The sequence below is a fragment of the Halichoerus grypus genome, chromosome 5 (assembly GCF_964656455.1).
Source record: "Halichoerus grypus chromosome 5, mHalGry1.hap1.1, whole genome shotgun sequence".
In the NCBI taxonomy this organism is placed as follows: domain Eukaryota; kingdom Metazoa; phylum Chordata; class Mammalia; order Carnivora; family Phocidae; genus Halichoerus; species Halichoerus grypus.
In genome coordinates, this window is record NC_135716.1 from 59,578,701 (window position 1) to 59,604,785 (window position 26,085).

Genomic DNA, 26,085 nt, shown 5'->3' on the forward strand with positions numbered 1-26,085 from the left:
TAAGAAAACAATTCTGTTCAAAATACCTTAAAACTAATAAAATTCTTAGGAATACATTTAACAACAACAAAGTATATGACCTGTCCATGGAAAACTGTAAAACCCTGCTGAGAGAAACCAAGAAACATCTACATAATAGAGAAAAATGCCATGTTTCTGGATTAGGAGACTTGATATTGTTAAGATGGCACTTCTGCCAAACTGATATATAGACTAAATGCAATTCCTCTCAAAATCCTTGCAAGCTTTTCCATGGAAATTGACAAGCTGATCCTAAAATTTATAGTGCAAAGAACTTAGAATAGCCAAACCAATTTGGAAAAAGAAGAACAAATTTGGAGGATTTACACTATCTGATTTCAAAATTTACCATGAAGCTACAAAATCAAGACTGTGTGGTATTGACTTACTTATGCACAGACTTATCAATGGAATCGAATATGAAGTCTAGAAACAAACCCATATATTTATGGTCATTTGATTTTTGACCATGGTCCCAAGGCAAGTCTATGAAGAAAGCACACAATAGCTGTAGAGAAAGCATCAGATAAAATTTATAGTTTTATTTAACAAATGGTAACAAGTGAATATCCATATGCAATAAAAATGAACTTATACCTCTACCTCACACCCCATACAAAAATTAACTCAAAATGAATGTAAGAGAATAAAATCATAAGCCTTTTTATTGTGAACATAAGCAAAAATTGCTGTATATGACACCCAAAGCACAATCCATAAAAACTAATTAGACGCTTATCAAAATTAAGTTTCACTTCTCAAAAGACACCATTAAGAAAATAAAGAGAAGCCACAGACTGCAAAAATTTGTGAATCATTCATCTGACACAAGACTTGCATCCAGAATAAAGAACTCTTACAACCTAATATTAAGAAGACAACTCAATTTAAATAAGCAAAATAATTTAATAAGCATTTTGTTAAGAAGATGTATGAATGGCTAATAAGAAACAAGAAACAAAAAACAGTCTCATTAGCCATTAGGGAAATGCCAATTAAAACCATAATGATATACCACTATATACACACTAGAATGATTATAATCAAAAAGATTGCTGACACCAAGTTTTTGTGAGGATACAGAGAAACTGGAATCCTCATACAGTGCTGGTGGGCATGTAAAATGGCCCAGCAACTTTGGAAAATGGTTTGGCAGTTTCATACAAAGCCAAACACATACTTATCATATGACCCAGCAATTCACTGCCAGGTATTTAACCAAGAGAAATGAAAATATGTGTCCACAGAAAGATTTGTATGAAAAACTTCATAGCAGCATTACTTATGATAAACTAAAATTAAAAATAATCCAAATACCCAACAACTAGTAAATGGTGATAAACTTCAATATTATCCTTCTAAGGAATTCCATTCCATGGGTGGAATTGATGGCAATCTGCAAAATCTATTGATAGATTTTTTTGGGGGGGGGAGCTTCCATAGTCCCAAAATATAATCATGCCACATTACCTGCCCTTATGTTCAGCCCAGTAGCCCTCTAGGTCAAGTAGTCCACAAACCTTTATTTAGCACAGGATGTATGCCAGGTCCTGGAGCCATGAGGGTCTTAAAACAGGTGCTGGAGATTGCCAGGTGATTATGACCATCCAGGGCCTTAAAGAAGCACACAGATTGTCCCAACAACAGACTGCCGAAGCTAAGTTTTGGCCTGTGCAAAGTGTAATCAGTTTTTGAAAGTTTTTTTTTTCTTTCTAACCTTGTAGCCTAAACATAGTTGCTACAGTTTCAAAGCCTCCACTGAATGAAAAGAGAGAAGCAGCCTCTTCAGCTGAGAGGAGACACCTTCCACTCCACAACTTACACCCATGCTGTTGATTAATAGATGCAGGGCAGGCCCATGAAGATAAGCCTTTCACAAACAAAGCTGAGGGTAAACAAGCCGGCCGCAGTCAATGCGATTTAACCTTTAACCTAACAGTCATTTTTTTTTTAGCCATTCTGAAACACCAAATCGTGAGATTAGTATTGGCATCCACAGGAAATGGGACCTGAGGTTCAAAGGGACCTGATCTAGTTGCTCAAATCAGTGCTAGGATTTAATCTCTCTCCCTATTCTTCTGGAAAGAGAAGTTTTCATTAAAATCTTATTTCCAACTCAAAGAGTCTAAAATGAAAAGGGAAATCCAACCTCAGAAGCTTTGGGGGGGGGGGGAAATCCTAAAAAAGAAAAATCTTCCCAACGGACTCAGTTATTCTCTCATTCTCAATTCCCCCCTCCCTTCCCTCCCCTCCACCGCCCGCCGCGGTCCTGCGGGTGGGCGGTTCTTACTGTTTTTATTATAAAAGATTCCAGAGTCCTTGGATCCACCCAGACCTGACACCTTGACTCAGGGGGTGCGCGGCCGAGCCAGGCAAGTCGCGCGTGCTCTGGGCCCGAAGCGGCGAACGGGGGACGGTCTCGGCGCGGCCACGAGGTCTGCGTCCCTGCCTCCTCCCCGCGCCCCTCTTGCTTCCTACGCTGCCGGCAGCCCGGGACGCGGAACCCCTTCCAGAAGTTCTCTCGGCCTGAGGGAGAGCGAGTTGCCGGCAGCTCTCCGCGCTCCCGCGCCTCAGGTGCCCGCGCTCGTGGGGAGCAGCTGGTGCAGGTGGCGCCGGGGTGCGGTCGATGAGGCGCAGCCTGAGGAAGATGCTGAGCCCTGGGGAGCAGGAGGGGCCCCAGGGCGCAGTCTACCAGGGCGTGGAGAACGACATGGACGACTCCAAGGACTCGCTTAAGGTACCCCGGGCGATGGGCGGTGGGGACGGGTCCGGAGCCCGGGCGGGGGCGGCAGTGCTTAACTCTGCCCTGCGGCGTTCGGGGTTTGCCAGCCGGCAGCCCCGGGACGGGAGGACGCCGGGCACTGGGGACCTTCTCAGAATTGGGGGGGTGGCGGTGGGCGCGAGGGGCCGCGTTAATGAGGCGCCCCAGCAGCGCCTGCTGTGTCCTTTCTGTTTGCCTGCGGGTTTGCTCAACCTGCCCTTACCCCTGCGGGGGCACCTGCAGTCTGGGGAGACTTACCCCAAAGTACTGGGACTGGCGGGACTGGCGAGTTCCTCCAGGGAGTGGGGGCGTCAGGAAGGACTGTGGAAGAGGAGGCCCTCTGACGTTGGCTAGGTGGTCTTCGCGAGGCGCTGAGGGCTAGGATGGGCTTGAGTCGTTTGCGCGGTTCCCGGGACACCCTGGCGTCCGGAGAGGCACACTGGCCCCAGAGGGCACGCCCAGGGCACAGAGGCTGTTGAGGGCTCAGCAAACCCGCCCCTGGCTTTCCTCACACGGTCAGCAGGAGGAAGCGTCTCTTTTTAAACGTTAAAATATCACGTCTTTCCAACCTACCCCCCCCCCCCACCTCAAATCCATTTCCTGAAGTGGAATCAAGTTAACAGTGCCTCATGTATTTTCCAGAGCGCGGGGAAGGGGGAGTTTGCACAAATACACACACGTGACTTACAAAATTATATTTTAGAGTACTTTAAAATTCACCTGGAGATGTACCTCACTCTTTTTTGCAGCTTTATAGTATTCCCTTGTGTGAATGTATCATGATTTACCTAACTAGTTCAGCATGAGTAGACACTTAGGTTGTGTTTTTGTTTTATTTTGCTATCACACACGTGATTGTGTTTGTGAGTGTGAGTACAGCTGATTCTGTTAGTATATTAGTGAATATGTATGCATGTCAAAGTCTTAGCAGGACCAAGAGGTATGTACAGCTTTAATTTTGATAGAAATCACCAGATTGACCTCTAAATAGGTTGCACAAATTGACACTGTTGCCAATAGTGTGAGTCAGGCATATGTAGTAAATCACACAAACTGACAAACCACACTTCTCCTATTTGCGCATACAGATTAAACACTGGCTTTTTTTTTTTTTCCCTCCCCCTTAATAATAGCATATTAACTAGGGTTTTTGGCTTAATCCAAAGAACTGAGATCATGAGCTGACTTCAAGTGCCAGGATAGTGTCTTTGGCATTAATATTATGGACTGTAAGAAAATTTTACATTTCAAAAATCTCATCAGAAATACTTCACTTACCAATGTGGTTTTGTTTTCAAGAGGTATTTGCTGAAGGATTTCTGTAACACAGAGTCTCAAACTTCATGTTTTTAATTGTCTTCATTTAGTTTTATGGCCTAAGTCAAGTAGAGCTATTTATGTTATTTAAGGCTTTTAGAAGCTACAATAGAGCTTGTAGTTGGAAGGGTTTATGTATTTTATTACCTACAGTAATTATAGATCATTCTGTAGGAATGTCAGTGGTGAGACTAATTACAAATCAGTACCATAATACTGTGGAGAGTTCTGACTCTAAGGATTTCCTGATTAAAAACATACGGTGTATAGTATTTTCTCCAGCATAGACACACCATGTCAGGAATACTAACAAAATCAAAGAATGGAAGAAACCTTAGAAGATGAGAAATGTGGAAAAAGAACCATCTGACTGAGGCCTTTACCTTTTTCCATGACTTTCTTTCAAGAGTTAATACTTTAGCATTTGACTCTTCATTTGTTACAATCTTTCACCTAGCTTCCCTCTTTTTTTTACCCCATTACTGCTTATATGTATTTCATTAAAGCAACCTAGAACAAATGTATTTGATATCTGTTTTAAAGTGCTTAGAATTAGCTTCTTTAAAAGTGATCTAATCTGTTATGTTCTGTATCTAGTCATAGTTTGGAATCCAAAAGAATCTGAAGTAACCCTGTGACAATAAAAAACTATTGAATGAATATATAATAATTTTGTCTAAATGACATCCTTGGATTACTTTCAGAACTTTAAGAAGTCTCTTCAAGGGGCGCCTGGGTGGCTCAGTCATTAAGCGTCTGCCTTCAGCTCGGGTCATGATCTCAGGGTCCTGGGATCAAGCCCCGCATTGGGTTCCCTGCTTGGCAGGAAGCCTGCCTCTCCCTCTCCCACTCCCCCTGCTTGTGTTCCTGCTCTTGCTGTCTGTCAAATAAATAAATAAAAATCTTAAAAAAAAAAAAAAAAAAAGTCTCTTCAAAACCTGACTTAACATGTCATGTACTGAATTCAGACTGTTTAACACATCTGATGAGCTTATATAAAGTACTTAGAGGCTCTCTTGTCATTGTGAATTCAGCAGTACCTTATGAGCATCTGAACCTAGTACTTGTTCTCAAGAGTGTGTAATTGGGTTTGTGTTGACAGCACATCACTGAACAGACCTGTAAATTGTTCTCTCTGGCACTGTGGGGTGGGCAGTGTAATCCCTTTCTTATCACTGGGAGAACATCAAATTCAAGTGCTAAAATACTTCCAAATGTAATTAGACACTTTCTTTGATAGAGTGAGACATTGAGAAATAGCTTATTTCTGTAAGAACCTCATTTTTAATTTATTACTGAATCTGTTTAAATTTGGAAATGGTTGCATGCTCATTGTTCTATCCTTCATTCACTAAAATTATGTGTAGTTACATAGAATTTTGTAGTTGAAAAGTGATACATGTGTATTTAAAGACTGTCATAGAAAAATGATTTCTTTGGTACTATTCTGTGATAACAGCAAAAACCAAAGTTCAAACTTCTAAGGGATTTTGTTTTATTTATTTCAACCTGGTATTTATTGAATGGATCCTTTTTGTTGTTGAGTAAATCCTAATATGCTCCATGTTTATTAACTATATTAAAACACGTTAAGTACTTTAACACTTAATTTTATTTCATATGTGTCAAACATGACCAGTCACAGCCAAAGGTAGAATTAAAGCAAGTACCTGGATCATTTGTTTGGAGGAGGTTTCTGTATTTTCAGGAAGTAGTTATTTTACGGTGGTTTCTATGAAAAGCTACTGTCTTGTAAAATGTTTTTGTTTCATGTGATGAAATATTTGATAAGAAATACCTTCAGAAAAAAATCAGATGTATTATTTGGTCACATACTTGCAAAGCTGGGGGCAACACTGAGAAATAATTTTAGTCTATATATTAGCATAGCCCTGGAATGATGTTGCATTCCTTTTTCCCCACTGATTTTTAAAAAGGTAGTCTGGGGAAATTCTAGTGTGTCCATATGGCCCACCTGTTGCTCTGTAAGAGCTCTGGATTTTCCTTATTTCTCTCTTTCCTTCACTCTCTCTTTTTGGAAAACCTATTTACATATATAAAGTATCATGCAAAACAAGTATCCAGATGTGTAGCGCACATTCAGCACAGACAGTGTGAGGAATGAACTAGAGAGTGTTTCTCAAACTTTTTCCATGTCTTAGAATCCCTTTAAACTTAAAATTGGTGATTCCAAAGAATGCTTGTTTATGGGGTTAAAGCTAGAGACAGAAAGAAAGGCTAGGCTAGAGAATGGCATCTTGTAGCTCTCGTGAGAGCCTCAAGGAGGAGGGTGAATTTAGGAGGGCATCAGGAAGGTGGATTGGAAAGGAAAGAGAGCAGGGCACACTTCATTCAGGTAGACAGCCTGGTATAGCTCAAGCTAAGCACTACGTGAACACGGCACAGCATGGTGCTAGAAGAGGCTGGCTTCTGGAATAGAACACTTGTGTGCAATTCAGGGACATGTCAGAGTTTGGCTACAGCCTCAGTTTTGGCCCAAACTCTGCAATTCAGCTGTGGCTTTGCCTTTGGCAATCAAATATCAAAATACCTAATTCAATGCCATTTCTGGTGTCTTTGGACCGGTGTGTTATCAGTGATACCATCATATCTAAACAATGTAAAAATGTTAGCAATAGAATAAGGTATGTTGTTCATATTTGTTGATAATACCTAAATACTCCCTTTCAAATATAAGGAATTCTAGAAGCAACTTTGAATAACACTCTTGTCAGTCAATTGAAGTGTAATTAATAAATATGATTATAATTATTTTGAAGATTTTTTTTTTTCTTTTTAAAGATTTTATTTGAGAGAGAGAATGAGAGAGAGCATGAGAGTGGGGTGAGGGGCAGAGGGAGAAGCAGACTCCCCCCCTGAGCAGGGAGTCCAATGAGGGGCTTGATCCCAGGACCCTGGGATCATGACCTGAGCCTAAGGCAGACGCTTAACTGACTGAGCCACCCAGGTGCCCCCAATTTTGAAAAGTCTTAATTTTTTGTATAAAACAGATACTAAGAATTTTCAAGTAGGGAACTAGAATAGATTGTCAGTTAATATAGATGCTAAAAGAGAATACTTAATTTTTAGAAAAACAGTATACTTTTGATCTAAAATGTTTATGAAAATTTAAATAATGCAAGGCAGGATAATAGAAGCAAGTTCATCACATGAAGATTTTTATAAAATTTTGTTTGCAATAGTAACATTAATATCAAATAAAATTATTTTTAAAGATTTATTTAATTTTTAGTAAGTTTATTCTGTTTAGGCCATGAGACTTTCTAGAAAAAGTTCTGTTTGGGAATTTTTCATATCTTGTGAGAATGAATCAAAAGCAGAATGTCAATATTGTCACCACAAAATTTTACAAGGAAAAGACACAATGTCATTTATGATAAATCATCCTCAGTCCAGTCATAATAAAGAATATAAAAAGCATGAGGAAGAAAAGAGAGTATTAGAGAAAAATAAGGTATTCAGAAAAAGCTCTCACTTCTCCCCTGACATCAGTGGAAATGAGCATGTGTTTGGAGCTACACTTTCACAGGCCACTGTGCCAAAAACTTACTGAACTGGCTTTCCAAAGGCTATTCTTATGGTTTAAAATATTTTAGTCTGTCACACAACTCATTCTATGATAATGGTTTTTACCTCCGCTTCAGTTTCTCTCGTATGTTGGTTTTTCCATCGTTGACCAGTCAGCCAAAATACATATTCCATGCATCTCCTGTTCAAGTTCTGACTTTGCCATTTACTGGGTGCCTTTGGGCAAATTGTGTAACCTCTCCGTGTCCTTGTGTCCTAGTCCTATTTACTTTATCATAAGCATGATAAATAGTTTTGGATGATAGTAACCTTTTAACAATTAACTTGTATTGAGATGCCTGGGCAGCTCAGTTGGTTACTCGTCTGACTCTTGATTTTGGTTCAAGTCATGATCTCAGGGTTGTGGTATTGAGTCCCACATTGGGCTCCACCCTCACCAGATTCTCTCTCTCCTTCTCCCTCTGCCCCTCCCAACTTAAAAATTACCTTGTATTATTAAGTTTTACATATGCTCGTTGGAGGTAACAATTTTTTATATACTTCCAGGTGGTTTTTGAAGGAAGTACATGTAGATTTAAAAACCTTATGAAGAAACGAAAGAAATTAAGCAAATATGATATGAACGCATCCCCTTTGCACCATGCTGCGGAAGAAGGTCAAGTGGAGCTGTTGGAGATGATCATCAATGACTCCTCTTTCGAAGGTCACAGGATGTTACAATGAGTGCTGTATAAGTCCATCATCCCATTAGATTCATTGGGAAGAGTGGTATGAAGTAATTTTGAAGGGCAGATTAGTTCCAGATTATAAAGGGCTTGAATATCTCACTCAGGAGTGTGACTTTTCCCTTCAGGCCAGTTTCCACTGAAATACTGCAAAGGATGGTTCAGGGATTTGGGACATTGCACAACATGCAGAGATTTTGTTTATATACATTTTATGTATTCTTCTTTACTATTTCCACTGAGGTCATTCTGTACTTAAATTGCATCATTGAACAGGTTCGCCTGGGTGGCTCAGTTGGTTGGGCGACTGCCTTCGGCTCAGGTCATGATCCTGGAGTCCCAGGATCGAGTCCCACATCGGTCTCCCTGCTCAGCAGGGAGTCTGCTTCTCTCTCTGACCCTCTTCCCTCTCGTGCTCTCTATCTCTCATTCTCTCTCTCTCAAATAAATAAATAAAATCTTTAAAAAAAAAAAAAAAAAAAAAAAAAAAAATTGCATCATTGAACAAAATCAAGGCTCCTATCCAGCTTCGTGCACACACAACCATGTTTGAGAAACTCAGCTGTAGTCACATAAGGAAGGGCGATGCCACAGATTTAAGCAGTGAGATACTGTGATAAGACCTTTATTATTTAAGATGATTCCATCAGTATTGTGGGAGATGGATTGGAAGTGGAAGCCCAATTGAAAAGCTACTTTAGTAGCAAAGAGTCCATGAGGGTTTTGAGATTGCAATAGGGAGAAAGGGAGAGAATCAAGAGCTATTTTGCATGTAGAATGGACAGTGCTTGATAAGAGATTGAGTGTGAGGAGTAAGCAGCAAGCAGTTGAACTGACTTTGAGATTTCTAATTTAGGAGATTAGGCTAATAGTGTAGCTATCCAGAAAAGAAGGCATATAAAAAGAACAGAAGAAAAGTGAGAGTGAGGTGTGAATAATAATGAATTTGGTTTGGTCATACTAAGTCTGAAAGGTCCAGAGGACCTCTACTTGGAAATATCCAGTAGACTAGTAGACTAGTAGCTAGTGTTCTAGTAGACTAGAACTCTAGAAGGAAGAGAGCTGCCCCCACAGGGCCATTGTTCATAGAAAGTATCTGAAGCTATGGAAGTACATGGAAATCCTTTAGGGGACTGTGAAATTGACAGCAAAGGTAGCTTAAGGGTAGGGCACTGACATTAAGGATCAGATGGCAGAGGAAAAGCCGGCAAGAGAGTGGTGAAGAAGGCGGTGGATAAGAGATTGATGGTACAGAAGCCCGGGGAAGAGTTATCAGATAGACGCATAATAAGGGTAACTGCACCCAAGAGCTCAAGTAGGAAGATCACAATAACCCTTGTGTTAAAGGGCCTCATTGACCTTTGTAAAAATGATTTCTGAAAACTGATAGAGATAAAAGTCAAATTCAAGTTATTTAATTAGTGAACGGGAATTTATTATTGTAGGCCCCTGCTTAAGTTTGGTGCTGAATGAAATGCTTGAATGGAGTGACTTGATCAGACAGAATGGTCAAAGGATGTATATGAGTATGAGAGAGTGGGAGTGTGTGTGTGTGTGTGTGGGGGGGTGTTGCTGAGAATGAGGTACTTGGATGAATGAAAGGAGAGTGGAAAGATAAATTTTAAAAGGAGGAAAATGGTCAGGTGGCGCCTGGGTGGCTCAGTCGTTTAGCATCTGCCTTCAGCTCAGGTCATGATCCCAGGGTCCTGGGATCGAGCCCCGCATGGAGCTCCCTGCTCCGCGGGAAGCCTGCTTCTCCCTCTCCCACTCCCCCTGCTTGTGTTCCCTCTCTCACTGTGTCTCTCTCTGTCAAATAAACAAAATCTTTAAAAAAAAAAAGGAAAATGGGCAGTGTGCCTGCAGCATGGTTGCACATGGTCCCCAAATCCTATTCATGACTAAATACTTCCCCCTCCTCAGACATAATAATCCTGCCACGAATTAAAAAGGCTGATAAAGCAGACAGTCATGTATATTTTAGAATAAATATAAGACACTGCTGTGTAAAAGGTTATATTCTTATGCTGAGCTCACAGGGTAAATAGTACAATATGGTGCTTTATAGAAAGAAGTGGAAACCATGTGTGGCATTAGGGGCACAAGCTCTAATTCCAGTCTTAATGGTTTATTAGTGGTGTGTCTTTTGTCTCATTAACATTTTTTTGAACCATTGCTATGGGCCACTATACTAAGATCTTTGAAGACATGATTTGATATTCTCCCCCGCCCACCCGAAGCGTTGTGAAGTATATATGTATTTTAAGCTTTCCCCTCCCTCCCTCCCTCTCCCCCACCCCTTCCTACCAAATTTGAATATAATAACACTGAGGTTCAAAGAGTAAGGCAGTTTACAGAACTCCATACTGGTTGTGTAACACTGGCAAAGTTTTGAACCTCTAGGCCTCATTTTTCTTTATTTTTCTGAAAAAAATGGTCATGGTTCCTTGTGGGCTGTTGAAGGGTTGAGTGCAATAATGGTCGTATGGAACTTAGTGTTTCTGGCATATAGTTACTGCTTTTATTTAAGCTCAATATTTTATAACTATCCTCAAAGTCATAGTGCAGATAAAAACATATAGCAACAGGAGAATCTGTTTCTTGTGGATGCTATAGACAGACATCTAACTCATTTGACAAAGTCCGTGCCGTACTTCAGCATATCCCCTGTAGGTGTCCATTAGATGTTTCCTGAGAACTGAAGCTATATTTTAATGTTTTTATAAAGAGGGTGAAGCCTATGTCAGCAGCACTTGGCACTGAGCTTTGAAGTGAACAGGCGTGCAATAGGTGTTGAATATAGTCCAAGCAAAATCTAACTCTTATTTCGGTGTATTTTTCTAGTGCTGAATGTGATGGATGATTATGGAAATACCCCTCTGCACTGGGCCGCAGAAAAAAACCAGGTTGAAAGTGTTAAGTTTCTTCTTAGTAAAGGAGCTAACCCAAACCTCCGAAACAGCAACATGATGGCACCACTTCACATAGCTGTGCAGAGCTTGCACAACGAGGTGATGAAGGTAAGGCTGCTCCCTGCTCCCCATCATAGCATGGGCCAGGACTCAGGTCCAGTGGTCTCTGCCTGAGCCACTGAGCCAGAGTGGCCAACCTAGCCTACCAGGATGGACGAAATATAGTGATTATAACATTAGTTTTGCTTTTGACCAACCAATGATGATTGATTATGATAGTCTTATCTTTAAGACTAGAGATAAGATTTCTTATATATCAGCATTTTAAGAGAAGTTTTATATGTTTCAATTTTTTAATCCTCATTAAAAGAAACAGAACTGTGTACTATTATCACTGTTTCATAGCTGACGGAACTGAGGCACAGAGAGAATGAAATAATTTGCCTAATGTCGTATAACTGGTTGAAAGCAAAAATTAGGAATTTTGTTCTCATCTTTATGTTTGTGAGTTAATGCTTTACTTTTTTTTACCTGACTGATAACATGATAAAAAGGAAGATAGTGATGAATGAATGCCTCAGTGAAGACAGAAAGCATAATTGTGACTTACTATTTTTGTTAGACAACATGCCTTAGTGGATGGCATGTCTTGGCAGAAGACATAATGATACTTTTGGGGGAATTTCTTATTTTTTCCAAGGCTTCAGAGTGTTGTCAAATAAAGGAAATGCTGGTGAATGCCAAAAGGGTGAGTTTTAGGCCAAGGCTTTTAAACTGCATTGCAGAGTCTCTCGGACATATGGGAAGACACACACGGTTACTTAAAGAGCACTGAAATTTACAAATGGATCAGGTTCCACATATTCATTTCTGAGAGAGGCAATTTGGAACTTATAATAAGTTTTCCTGAGGTAATTACATTGCAAATAATAACTTGGATATTATGCTAAGCCACATATCTTAATTAGTTCGAGTTGCTATAACAAAATACCATAGATTGTGGGCCTAAAGCAAAAACATTTATTTTTCACGGTTCTGGAGGCTGGGAAGTCCAAAATCAAGGCACTAGCCAATTTGGTGTCTGGTGGGAGCCTGCTTCCTGTTTCACATGTCTGTCATTTCACTGTGTCCTTATAAAGCAGAAGGACGAGAGAGATTTTGGGGTTTCTTTTATATTCTTCATCACCTTCTGAAGGCCCCACCTCCCAGTATCATCACATTGGGGATTAAGATTTCAACATGGATTTTGGAGGGACAAAATTAGCTGGCCCATCACACCATACCCAAACCTACTTTGTCTGTAAATCACCCAAAAAAATCCCAGGGGTGTTCTTGAGCTCCATGCTCCTTTAGCCCAGACACCTTCCTCTCAGCCCCCTGGGTCCTTGGTTCCTTGAAGCCAGGCATAGAGGGTGTTAGAGGGGCCTGCTTTCTGCTTTCCCACTGTAACTTGTATAGATAGAGTATAGCTCTGTCATTAATACCTAGCACATGGTATTGTAACCAAAATTCATGTGCTCCAGGAAACAAACTGAGTGTTACAGAAGGGGAGGGGGCTGGGGGGATGGGATAGCTGGGTGATGGGTATTAAGGAGGGCACGTGTTGTGATGAGTACCGGGTGTGGTACACAACTAATGAATCATTGAACACTACATCAAAAACTGATGATGTATGATACAGTGCCTAACTGAACATAATAACAAAAAATGAAAAAATATTTAAAAAGATTTATTAAAAAAAAAAAGTTCATGTGGTTTTCTCCGGCTCTGGCTGGTTATCTTTGAAGGAGGGACTGTGTGCAACTAATCTAAATATCTCCATTCCTCACCACTATGGCTCCTGAATAAATGAATGAGTAAATGGGCATTTTGCCTGAAGGAGAAGGGATGAGCTTAAGTGTCCGCCCCTAAGAAGATGGTTCAGGACTGAAAAGGCCTTTGGCAGCAGGCTATTTGTTTTTTAAATGTCTGCATTGTTTGTGACCCAGATGCTTATTCTATACCATTTGCATTGGACCACTAGTGACCCTGGGGACCCCTCTCCAACCAAAGAGGCCTCTTATTTTCTCAAGGAACTCTTGTGCTTCCTCTGAAGGCTCTTTTCAGAAGCAAATGCCCATGGACTTAATTAACCTTGACTCTGAAAGTGTGATTTGGGAATTCAAAGGCAGGTAACGGTTGAATGGCTATCTTTAATTAGGAATCAGAAATGTTAAGATTAACAAGTACAGAAAGATACCACATAGAAATAGAAAAGAAAGTTTAGAAATAAGCCCATAGCTGATTTATAAAGTAGATGGGGGGTATAACAAAGAATTTCCTGGTGACACCAGAACAAGGAAAAAAAAAAAAAGCAGGGTTATAAGAGAATTGAAATTAGTTGCCTCTCCTTTGCTTGATCTTACCAGCCATAACTTCATCTAAAAATATTTCTAAACCCCTCCACTTCACCGGAGATGAAGTGAATGGAAGGAGGAGGAATTTTGGGGTGTGTCTCTGTGTGCTTGCAAGCCCCTCTAGGGCTGCCTCTCCCAGTTACGCCCATGGGTCCGGCCTGTACCCCACCAGCCTTTGCTGAATGTAGAATGCTTCTCCATTGTCTACTTGGCCAGCCTTCCCTCAGACCTTCCACCACTGCCTATATGCTTGTAAAGTAAAAGACTGTTGCATGTTCCCTCAAGTTCTTGTACAGATACCAGCAGTGTTTCCTGGGACACGTTGGCCTAGGGGTTAGTGGGTGGCCTTGTTTCTCTATAGCCTGTAAGCCTTAGTCCTTAGGGCTTACCTCATAGGTATCCAGTGGTTTGACCCTCCTGTGAGGCTTCCTGGATTTTTACCAAAGGGACCACTGGAGGCCACACCTGCAGACTTCCAGACTTGCCTGGTCATGAGTGAATCTGAAGTAGGCACAGTTTAGTTGCTCTCTCTGGGATCTCTGCCACATAAAATTTTACACAGCTTTATGAAAAATTGTGCTTATGGTAGCAAGCAGTAACACCCTAATAAGTACAGTAAATCTATGATCTCTGATTCTAAGAGGGCAAAGAGAGAAAAATCTCTTACAGACTCGGTAAGTTACTTTACATGGGAATCTAGAGTTTGTTGAGAACAGAATGTGAAAGTGCCTGACGTTCAGAATGAACTTGTGTTCTCGTTTTCTTTCATCCATCAATAATCTACGTGTTCTTACATACTAACATCTCAAATTAAGTTTGTTTTATGAGCAGAGCTAATTAGTAAGCCTAATTCATTTGCTGACATATCAAGGCATATTCTATTAACAAGGGGCTCTGTGCATTTTTTTTTTTTAAGTCAAGGTTTTTAGGAAACAACTTGTTTAATAAATTTTTCTTAAGAAATTGTAAGTACATATTATAGTTTTATCATAGTCTTGTTACAAGAGAAAAGGCCTCTAGTAGGCCAATTCAAAGATTCTCTCTTGGGGGAGACATTTATATGAGATAATTATTGTTAGATTTAATATAAAATAAAGACTGGTTAAAGATCTATAGATTCTTGGCCTATAATCAGTTGGAAGTCACCAGGTGAGGGGGTGTCCTGGGCGTGCTACGAAGGCTCACATGCACGAGTTGTTTCTTTCCACAGTGTCAGCTTTATTCAATCATAAAGCAAAGTTAATCACAATTCTAAAGCAGGTTCAGGATTCCAAACTCAGTGACGTTTCACCATGTGATTAAACTTGGCTTCTTACACAGCCCCCGGAGCAGGACAGAAGACAAATCACACAACAAACAAGGTAACAGAAGGGTGCAGGAAGTTAACAAATCAAACTCGAAGTCAGTCTGTGGGCGCGCAGTTGAGATAAGTCCGGTGCGGGTCAGCTTTCGGCACTCACTGCTTCAGATCACTCGGGCAGAGCCTTCTGCAGCAGTCTGAAGAGTCTGACAGTTTGCTGCCCAAATCCTCCCCTTTCTAAAGGGATTGAATCTGTCTTGGATCTCTGCAGACCTCCTCTGGTTTTGCTCCTTATTAGTTCTGGGGTGTCAGGTGCTGGTCCCAGCGATATCTCCTAACTGCAGTACCTTAGCTGCTTGCGTCATTGCTTCACATGAGAGACTCAGTTGTGATCTCTACAGAGGTGACAGGTCTTCAGTTAAATTCCATCATTGCTTAACCATTTTGTCAGGAATGCTAAGTTATTAAATCATAGAAAAAGTTTCTATTCCGGACTAAGTTTGAATTAATTGAGTTAAGCCATACCAGTGTTACATGAACTCTCTTTTCTCTGCTGAAGAAAAATAAAGTTTTTAATTGACATTTCCCAGAATACTTAGAATAGAGGTACAAGAAAAATGGCTGGAGGGGAGAAAGCAGCCCTTCCCTTCCCACTCCCTCCTCCCTCTCTCCCTTCCTACCTCCCTTATCTCTGTGTCTCGCCCTTCTCCTCCCTTCTTCCTCTACACTCATATTCTGAATGGCTCCACAGAAGCTGTTAGTTACCATAGTTCATTTAATACAAGTGAGAAGTATTAAGTGAGCTGTTTATTAGTATCCACATTTCTTCTAGTTTCACAACTCCATATTGCCTTAATTGATGTGATATAGAAATCTCTTTCTTTCTTTTCTTTCTTTTCTTTCTTTCTCTCGCACATGCATGGGCACATGGAGGGTAGGGAGGGGTAGAGGGAAAGGGAGAGAGAGAATCTTAAGTAGGCTCCATGCCCACCACGGAGCCTGACACAGGGCTTGATCTCATGACCCTGAGATCGTGACCTGAGCCAAAATCAATAGTCAATCGCTTCACCAACTGAGCCACCCAGGTGCCCCCAAATCACCATTATTTCATCTTTTTTGAGAAAGGTATGTAGTAACTACTAAGTACGATGTTTGTGCCAGATTCTGTGGGAGAGGGATGAAAAAAGATGAATAAGGACATGGTCCCTAGCATCCAGGAGCTTATAATCTAATGGAAGACAAATTCTTTTTGGAAACTTGAAAGCTAACTGACCGTTATTCCCCTCTTTTGTGTAGGTCTTGACTGAACACAGCAGTACAGATATTAATTTGGAAGGAGAAAATGGAAACACAGCTGTGATAATCGCATGTTCCAAAGACAACAATGAAGCACTGCAAATCTTGGTTTGTATTTTAACCATTTTTCCCCATTTTCTTTCCTTCATTAGGGTAACATGAATCATTGTTATTTATAGCAGCTCTTGATTTCTCAGCAAAATATAAACAGAAAATGTCAGGAAAAAATAGTTTTTTTGTGTTTCTGTATTTGTACACACTCCTTAAATCTTAAATCGATCTGAGATTGCTTACAGAAGACTCACAGGAAAACATTAAAGAATATGTGAAGAGAACCAAGTGAAAAGGAAGTATAGACAGCAAAAATGAAGGTGAAGCTCCTGGTTAGGCTAGACTACAGAATGTGAAGTAGAGTAGCTTGGATGTTAGTAAAAGTGGACCATAGTTTTTACTCTGAGCTTCTGAATAGTCTGAGGAGAGAGAAACATAGTCAACTGCAAACTTACTGTTGGGCTCATGAAATAAAAGCCAAGAGACACAGCTATTCATGTTCCCAGGACTAGAAGTTGCTGCCATGGATTCTCAGAAAGGGAGCCCTATGTGACATAATGACCAAGGTCTTTGGCCACAGCCCTAAAAGTAGGGCCAGCCCTCTCTCTGGTGGGATTTCCTGGGGTGGTTCACTGAACCTGGAGATGCCCATCTAAAATGACTGACTCTTACCCTACATACTGTCCCTTCTGAGTGTGGTGTTAGAATTCCAGAAAATAGCTTTCTTTCAACTATCCCTTAATCATGTGCATGTTATTCAGGCCAGGGTATATATTTTTGCCACTTGATTTTTTTTTCCTCCACTATGCCAGAGAGTAGGAAAATAAAAATAATTTTAGAAATCTTCCTGAATATTTAAGTTTACAAATAGGTTCTAACATGTTAATTAGATGTTTTGGAGAAAAAATACATATTCCTATAAACTGTCATGATTGGACCAAAAAGAGGATAAAAATAAATGAATTAGCACTCAAACTAAGAGTCTAGAAAAAGAGCTTCAAATAAAACAAAAGAAAATTGTAATAAAGGAATAGTAAAGTTGTAAACAAAAATTAATGATTTTTGGATTATTTGATAAGTTGAGTTGTTTCTTTGAAAAAGAAGATAAAATAGAGCTGGTATGGGCTAAGTCTAAATAAAAGAGAAAAATATAAAGTGCAAATCACAGAGGACTTTATCTGGATATGATAGGAAATTTTAAGATGACAAAAGATCAGTATGAATAATCCTATTCTTAAAAAATTGGAAAATCCTTTTTAAATGGATAGTTAAAAGTAATTGAAATTTAGAAATTAACCAAAAGTTAATTCTCATTTATGTAGAGAACCATAAAAAATATTAAAAATGCATTATTAAGCTCTGGAGTCAGCTAATTTTACAAGCTTTTATAGATTTTACAAGTTCTTTCAAACTTTCATGGAAAAAGTTTTCATTTCAGGTAACTGTTTTGTAGCATAAGAAAAGAGTGAAAATAACCAGATTAATTTTAAGAAACAAATGTAATAATTCCAAAATTTGACAGTTTTCCTCAAAAAAATTTAGACCAATTTTACATATAAATAAACATATAGATGCAAAATCTTAAAAATACTAGCAAAATTGATTGAAATCATTAAGAGTAACACACGGTACCACATTGGCCTTATCCAGGGAATGTAGAGATAGTTTAGTATCCGATTATAGCACATCAGTTGACCTGAGCAAACCAAGCATATGATGATATCCACTTCTTTATCTTTAAATGGATAAAAATTTATCTTTAAGGTATTCTTACAAATCTGTGAGGAAAAGACTACAGAAAATTGGCAAGGGACACATGAAGTTTAATTAATTTCTTTAATCAAAGAGAAACTTTGAAATAATGAGATTCAATTTTTTTTTTGTCTCTTAAATTGGAAGGATGAGGGGCGCCTGGGTGGCTCAGTCATTACGCGTCTGCCTTCAGCTCAGGTCATGATCCCAGGGTTCTGGGATCAAGCCCTGCGTCAGGCTCCCTGCTCAGCGGGAAGCCTGCTTCTCCCTCTGACCCTCCCCCTGCTTGTGTTCCCTCTCTCGCTGTGTCTCTGTCAAATAAATAAAATCTTAAAAAAAAAATTAAATTGGAAGGATGAAAAAAACTTGTTGATTTGATATTCAGGGTTAGAGAAATTTTGATGAATCAAAGAATTTCATTCACTGTGGGTGTGAATACTTTTTAATTCTCGGAATACATTCCAAGGAGATAATTAAAGCTATTACTAATATTAATGCTAGTGGTACATATATCAGATGGAGAAAACTGGGGAAAAAAAAGTATAAGTTCAGTAATAAGGATTTATTGTATAAAGTTTTGTGTATCCAAAAATGGAATATGTACTTAATAAAATCATATTTTTAAAGAATGTAAACTTTTTGAACAAAATGATCATACAGTATGCACATAATTACTTTTGAAAAGAAATAAGACAAAAAAGATCGTCTCTTAAAATGTAAACCAACACTGTCCCTCAAAAGTGAGATTATAGGTAATATTTGCTTCTTCACAGCTTCCTGCTTTTTCAGATTCTTTCCTTTTGTGAAAATAAAAGGCACTTAAAACTGAAGTTCAATGATGTATAAAAAAATGATAGTTGAAAATGATGGACTCAGAGATCAAGGTAACATTCTTTTAGTAGAGAATTTCTACTATGAAAATACCTGATTTTCATTCTTTTAGTAGAGAATTTCCATTAATGAAAATACCTGATTTTCATACTTTAACAAGAGTGCTGGTCTTACCATTTATTAATTTTACGTAAATGAGAGGACAGGAATCTGGGAAATATCACTTTATTTATATAAGGTATTGAGCATAGAAATAGGAGAAGTCATGATAATATTTTAAAACACTTCATTAATTCCATTGAAAAATGTGTTAGTTGGAGTATTAAGATTGATATTTTTATGTCTACATTGTCACTTCATCTTTGGAAAATATAAAGTGTCTCTAGTTCATAATCCTAGCCTCCTTCCAAAATTACCTTCTTGCCTAGATTTCATATCCAACAAGCTTTTCTATATAGTGTTACCTATATTCTGTGGCACAGAATAATGAAATGGTCTAGGAAAGACCTTTAATTCTTGTTTATCCTTGTGATTTGGGGTTTAACTTGTGTCAGTTGACTTTTGTTTGTTTGTTTGTTTGTTCTTTTCCTCCAGTTAAATAAAGGAGCTAAGCCATGTAAATCAAATAAATGGGGATGTTTCCCTATTCACCAGGCTGCGTTCTCAGGTGCCAAAAAATGCATGGAAATAATATTAAAGTTTGGTGAGTAGAGGCTTTCATACATTATATACTATAAAGAAACCTATTCTGCTGGATGCTATTAATTTGAAAAATATTTAATAGAGTTTATACACAGGCTTTTATATAAGTCTAAATATCCTTTTTTTAAAAAATTTATTTATAATGTTTGTTCTCTTGAATTCTGTTTTCCTCTGAAGGTGAAGAACATGGATATAGCAGACAGTCTCACATTAACTTCGTGAATAATGGAAAATCTAGTCCCCTGCACATGGCTGTTCAAAGTGGTGACTTGGAGATGATTAAAATGTGCTTGGACAACGGTGCCCATTTGGAACTGATGGAAGTAATTGTTCATGTTCTACATGCTGCTTTTATTTAGGGTTGTCATAAATTAGTTTCCAAAATGCTTTATAGCTCTTTTACAGTTAATTCAGATTGCAGCAGGCATTATTTTTTGCTGCTCATGTAGAAGCAGAACAAGAGAATATCCCAGATTTCAACCTAGCCAAAGAATTTTGAGAGCTACCCAGAACACTTGCAAACACAAATACAGGACAGGTGATGATATGGATCATGATAGTAGAGGTACTGTCAGAGCTGTCAAAAGCTCTCAGACTGCAAGTAAGCAAAATTGCTAGCATGATTCTTATATTAATGCTTGATTTTGTTGACCTGGGAAGAAAAACCTCACGGCTGAATTTAGGTTATATCCTTAAATTTGGACTTAAATATTGATTCTGATATTAAAACTCTTTACAGAATGGGAAGTGCACACCCCTTCATTTTGCTGCCACCCAGGGAGCCACTGAGATTGTTAAATTGATGATATCCTCCTATTCTGGTAGCAATGATATTGTCAACGCAGTGGATGGAAATCATGAGACACTCCTTCACAGGCAGGTTTCCTACCTATCATTGTGTGTACACATTTATAGTCTGCATGTGTTAAATTATACCCTGCAAGAAAAAGTTAACACTTAGAGTAGCAGAGATTCTATAGTTCAAAAGAAAAGAACAGAGATAAAGATCCTATGTTTGAACTGGAATCTCTATGTTCCTCTGGAATTAGAGTGTTAAATAGAATTTCTTAGAAGAAAATCTCCAGTGGCATGTTCTGGATCATTTCTTAGGCCAGTGGGTATAGGCTCAAGATTAACTTTCTATATGCTCAGGAGATTGATGTACATGCTTTTCTAAGCCTTTTCTTATTTGTTTCAATTCCTTATGTGTGTCTTCTCATTTTTAGTAGGGATAATGGAGCAGTTACATCTGGATGTTCCACTTTTCCCACCTCTTTCTGCTCACCCTCACAATTTTAAGTATTTTCAAACAGTTTTTAGGAAATGGTGGCCAAGCTCCAAACAAGATAAAAGTTTAACAGGAATACACATCAGAGAAAAAAAAGCATCTGAAACTGTAGGCTTACTAGATGCTAGTATGGACGGAGAAGGGAAAGTAAGGAGTAAATGCTTCCTGTGTGAGTGAAAGAAGGAGCTGAGATGAGCCTTCCCTCTCTCTGTCCTTGCCTTTCTCTCCCTCTCACAAATTGATATTTGCGAATAAAAGATTGGTGATATGAAAATGGCTATTAAATCAGAACAAAAACAATAGAATAACCTCCAGACTGGAGATTCTCAAATACCTGCATATTAGAATCATGGGGGTAGTTTATAAAATCCCAACGCCAGTTCATAACCCAGATTACATCAGATTCTTTGGGATGGTCTCAGGAACTTTTTAAAACTCTATGAACTATTTCCAGGTTTTAGCCAATTTAGAAACCCAATGATCTGGATATAGTTAAAATGTGTTCATTTGGATCACAGCTTTAATGTACAAGTATGCATAAGAAGGAATTATTTTAGAAGAATAGATCATTCACTTGACCCATATGTGTCCTCAGCCTGGTGACTACTCTAGTTGGACATACTCAACTTGGACTGGCTGTAGATTTCTTGGACCAGTTCCGTCCAATTCTGATTATCCTAATACTGATCTATAATCCTGGAATGTCCTTCTAATAGCCAATGACATTTGGAGTTTATCTTGAGCTTCAAAGGGAAGTTTGCTCTTTGGGCTAGAATTCTTTTTGTTACCATAGTGCAAAGACCCCAGTACATTGTTCTGACTGAAACAGTAAGCTTTGGAGTAAGGGGAATAGGGTGCCAGCCCTATCTGGCTATGTAACATTTGGCAAGTCATTAACATCTCCCAGCCTCAATGTTAAGATCTACTGAGAATTTGCATTTTTAGTGAGCTCCCAGCTGGTGCCAGTGCTGGTCTATGGCCCACACTTTGAGTAGCAAATCTCTAAACTGGGGAGATAGAAGAATAAATTAAATGGGGCCTTAATGTTTTATTCATTTCCTATAATTACTAAACCTATTTCATGTAATTTATTTATTTATTTATTTATTTTAAAGATTTTATTTATTTATTTGACAGAGACAGAGATAGCGAGAGCAGGAACACCAGCAGCGGGAGTGGGAGAGGGAGAAGCAGGCTTCCCCTCGAGGAGCGAGCCCGATGTGGGACTCGATCCCAGGACCCTGGGATCATGACCTGAGCCGAAGGCAGACGCTTAACGACTGAGCCACCCAGGCGCCCTATTTCATGTAATTTAAATGTAATACAACCTCTTGTGAATTTGAGGTGAAAATTGATAAGCTGATTCTGAAATTTATATACAAAAGGCTAAGAATAGCTGAGATAATCTTAAATAGGAACAAAGAAAAAAGATCTGCAATAGGAAACAAAGTATTTTTTTTAAGCATTTGTTTACTTTTTTTTTTTTAAGATTTTATTTTTTTATTTGACAGAGAGAGACAGGGAGAGAGGGAACACAAGCAGGGGGAGTGGGAGAAGGAGAAGCAGGCTTCCTGCTGAGCAGGGAGCCCGATACGGGGCTCGATCCTAGGACCCTGGGACCATGACCTGAGCCGAAGGCAGATGCCTAACGACTGAGCCACCCAGGCACCTGAAACAAAGTTTTCAATCATTAGTATTAACATTTGTTACAGAGGTGCTTTAATATAGGTTGAAAGTTTTTACTGGTTTTATTAATATTATCCTTATGACTGCCTGTGAAATAATACAAAAGTGACTTCAGTTCTCCCCAAAATTTGTCTTTGGCTTCATGAAACCTTAGGAAAGCTAATGCTGCCTTGTTAACTTTTGGCAAAGAAAGGGCACTGCAGATGAATTTTAGGTGCATCTTGCATGCAACTGTTTTTATTCCCCATGATCGCAGTGATAACAAACCTGTTCTTTTGTTTTAAGCTCTTAGCACAGATGTCACTACTCACTTCACATCTTCATGATGATTTTACAAGGAGAAAATCATTTATCTAAAAGATGAGGAGGAAAACCTTGTGATGTATTTGAACTATTACTATTACTCTGAAAATATGGTCCTCATCACAACCAATTATAATTTTTTAATAAAATTTTATATTTCAAATTATACAAAATTAAAAATTCTGAAAGGTTATTGATTGCCTAGCATTTTATTATGTTGTTAAATGGTCATTTAAATTGACTTTATGAGTGCAATATAGTAGCTTATTATATTTATATCAGCAGTACCTTAACGTGTGTCACTCTCTTTTTGCAGAGCCTCACTATTTGATCACCATGAACTAGCAGACTACTTAATTTCAGTGGTAACTATTCCATGGACAGTTTTTTATTTTATTACTATTTCTAGTTGAAAAATCATATAGTTATATAAATTTTCAAAATAAGCCAAGTTTTTTTTTTTTTTAAGATTTTATTTATTCGAGACACGGAGATACAGAGAGAGAGAGCATGAGCAGGGGGAGAGGCAGAGGGAGAGGGAGAAGCAGACTCCCCGCTGAGCCAGGAGCCCGATGTAGGGCTCGATCCCAGGACCCTGGGATCATGATCCGAGCTGAAGGCAGATGCTTAACCATCTGAGCCACCCAGGTGCCCCAAAATAAGCCAAGTTTTAATTTGTTGCTTCTCAACAAAAAAGTTTACAAAAAGATGATTGACACATTTACAAATAGGATATAATGTGAATGAATACATTCAGGCCAGACATCATTGCCATGCAGTTGGTCAGAAGTACCAAAGTGTGCTTTTGATACCTGGATCCACGTTTTTAGTGTTGGGAGTTGGTGGGTACATCGCAGGGACAGTTCTGTGAACCAGTCCTAGAAGAGGGTTAGGCTTTGCAACCCTGCTGACTCTTCCATGCACGAGAAGCTTCGAGGTGGAAGCAGGACAAGTAGCACATGTCACTTCCACCATTCACTGTAAGCTTCTACCCCAGCTGCCTCAGTGAAAACAGTGAAAAACTGAGAAATTAAAAATATTGTCCAAAGCTTGTTACAAGTGAAAGCACACAATCTTTTTCATTCGAAGAAGTGTACTCAGTTGGCTTGAGTTAAATTTTAACAAGTCATTTATACAGATAAATATATGGTGTATTTATTTAAGCCCCACCATATCAACAATGAATGTAATTCCATTTGTAATGTTTATTGTGGGTTTGTTGTCAATAGCAACATTGAAATTGTGATGTTTACATAGAGGAATCCTGGAAAGATTCATTATATGCCGTAGTTTTGTCATGCATGGTTTCCTGCAAATGCAGCCATGTCTTCACCTGGCAAGAGAACTGTGGCAGAACCTCACTAACCAACATGAGATTTTCAAAGGGGACACTGGTGCTGTTGTCCTCTGTATTTGCTGGTCCGCCCAAAAACTGGGAAATATTCACAGTCGGAGTTTAAGCTATTTTTATTACCTGTCCAAAAGATAGAATTCAAGGGGCGCCTGGGTGGCTCAGTCATTGGGCGTCTGCCTTCGGCTCGGGTCAGGATCCCAGGGTCCTGGGATCGAGCCCCGCATCGGGCTCCCTGCTCGGTGGGAAGCCTGCTTCTCCCTCTCCCACTCCCCCTGCTTGTGTTCCCTCTCTCACTGTCTCTCTCTCTGTCAAATAAATAAAATCTTTAAAACAAAAACAAAAAAAACAAAAGATAGAATTCTTTCCATGAACTTTTTTAAGCCTTTGTTTCTGGTCATGTAAAATAGTATAACCATAACACGTCATGATAAATACTTTATCATTTAAAATATATATGATTTTTAAATATAAATTTTCTCAAATATTTGGCTAAAATTTTACTTTAGGATCTGATTTAGTTCAGTTATTTAAGTTCATCTATTTCAGATGAAGTAGATTTTTTAAAAAAGTGAACAACTTCTTGTGAAAGTTTTAAAAATCACATATGCAATAAATTTGGAAGGTTTTTGTATTATGGATATTTAAAAATCTTTTCTTACGTTGAGAACTAAACTATTGCTATAGACCAGAGGATTTTACTTTTATGATTTACATAGTAACACTGATCTATTGCCAGACGTCAAACAAAAAGTTAGCATGTGAGGATAATTTTTGTTGTTGAAATTGTAAAAGAATGTCTTGATTTCTGATATTACAACATAGGAATTATAGGGAAATTCCAAGTAGTTCTGTAGTTATGTGCTTGAGTGCTAGCCATATTATGGATGCTCTATTTTAATGAATTAACATTATTTACAGATTGCAATTTAAGCTAATTTGTTCATAAGCTCTTTGTTGAATAACTTGTTTTATTTTAGGGAGCAGATATTAATAGCACTGATTTGGAAGGACGTTCTCCACTTATATTAGCAACTGCTTCTGCATCTTGGAATATTGTAAATTTACTACTCTCTAAAGGTACTACGAAGGGCCTCGCCAAGCTTTTAGAACTACTACTCAATTAGATATTAAACATTTATTGGCCATTTATTGTGTGCCAGGCATCAGGCCAGGTGCTGTGAATACAAAGATAAATAGAATACTTTCCCTGTCTAGAAAAATTTTCAGTCCAGTAAGGGTGTGATATTTAAAAAGATAATTTCAGAGCAATAATAGACAACACTTATAAAGCAAGTATTTTATTGCAGGTACACTGCTGAACATTTTATCTACATTCTCTCAATGATTAATCCTGTGATGTAGGTACTGTAACTGTCCCTATTGTAGGTACTAACCTGATGTGAAGATTACAGAGAAGAGAGCTACTGTCCCTTCTTTTTTCTTGCTATCTAATCTCTCCATCTTTATATTTTATGCTTTAAAAGCTAAGATCTCATGTATTAACGTAACAAATCATATATTCTCTACTCCCCCTACACACACACACACACACACACACACACACATACACTAAGGTAAACCCATTTTAAATACAGTTTTCTTGTCTAAATAAAGTTTCCTATAAGTTAATGGTTGACAAAGTTTTTTTTTTTTTTTTTTTTTTTTATTTTTTTTTAAAGATTTTATTTATTTATTTGAGAGAGAGAGAATGAGAGAGAGCACATGAGAGGGGGGAGGGTCAGAGGGAGAAGCAGACTCCCCGCCGAGCAGGGAGCCCGACGCGGGACTCGATCCAGGGACTCCAGGATCATGACCTGAGCCGAAGGCAGTTGCTTAACCAACTG

General features: G+C 38.8%; 1 protein-coding gene across 1 annotated transcript in view; it reads left to right on the top strand.

Moving 5' to 3' along the window:
• Positions 1–2,379: 2,379 nt before the first annotated feature.
• TRPA1 (transient receptor potential cation channel subfamily A member 1) overlaps positions 2,380–26,085 on the top strand; it is a 52,484-nt gene continuing 28,778 nt past the window's right edge. Inside the window, exons 1-9 of the mRNA XM_036111204.2 lie at positions 2,380–2,758; positions 8,195–8,351; positions 11,215–11,390; positions 16,275–16,382; positions 19,503–19,611; positions 19,788–19,933; positions 20,350–20,486; positions 23,204–23,252; positions 25,219–25,318. Coding sequence (XP_035967097.2) covers positions 2,648–2,758; positions 8,195–8,351; positions 11,215–11,390; positions 16,275–16,382; positions 19,503–19,611; positions 19,788–19,933; positions 20,350–20,486; positions 23,204–23,252; positions 25,219–25,318 — 1,093 coding nt within the window. The 5' untranslated portion in view covers positions 2,380–2,647. The remainder of the gene's footprint in view (positions 2,759–8,194; positions 8,352–11,214; positions 11,391–16,274; positions 16,383–19,502; positions 19,612–19,787; positions 19,934–20,349; positions 20,487–23,203; positions 23,253–25,218; positions 25,319–26,085) is intronic.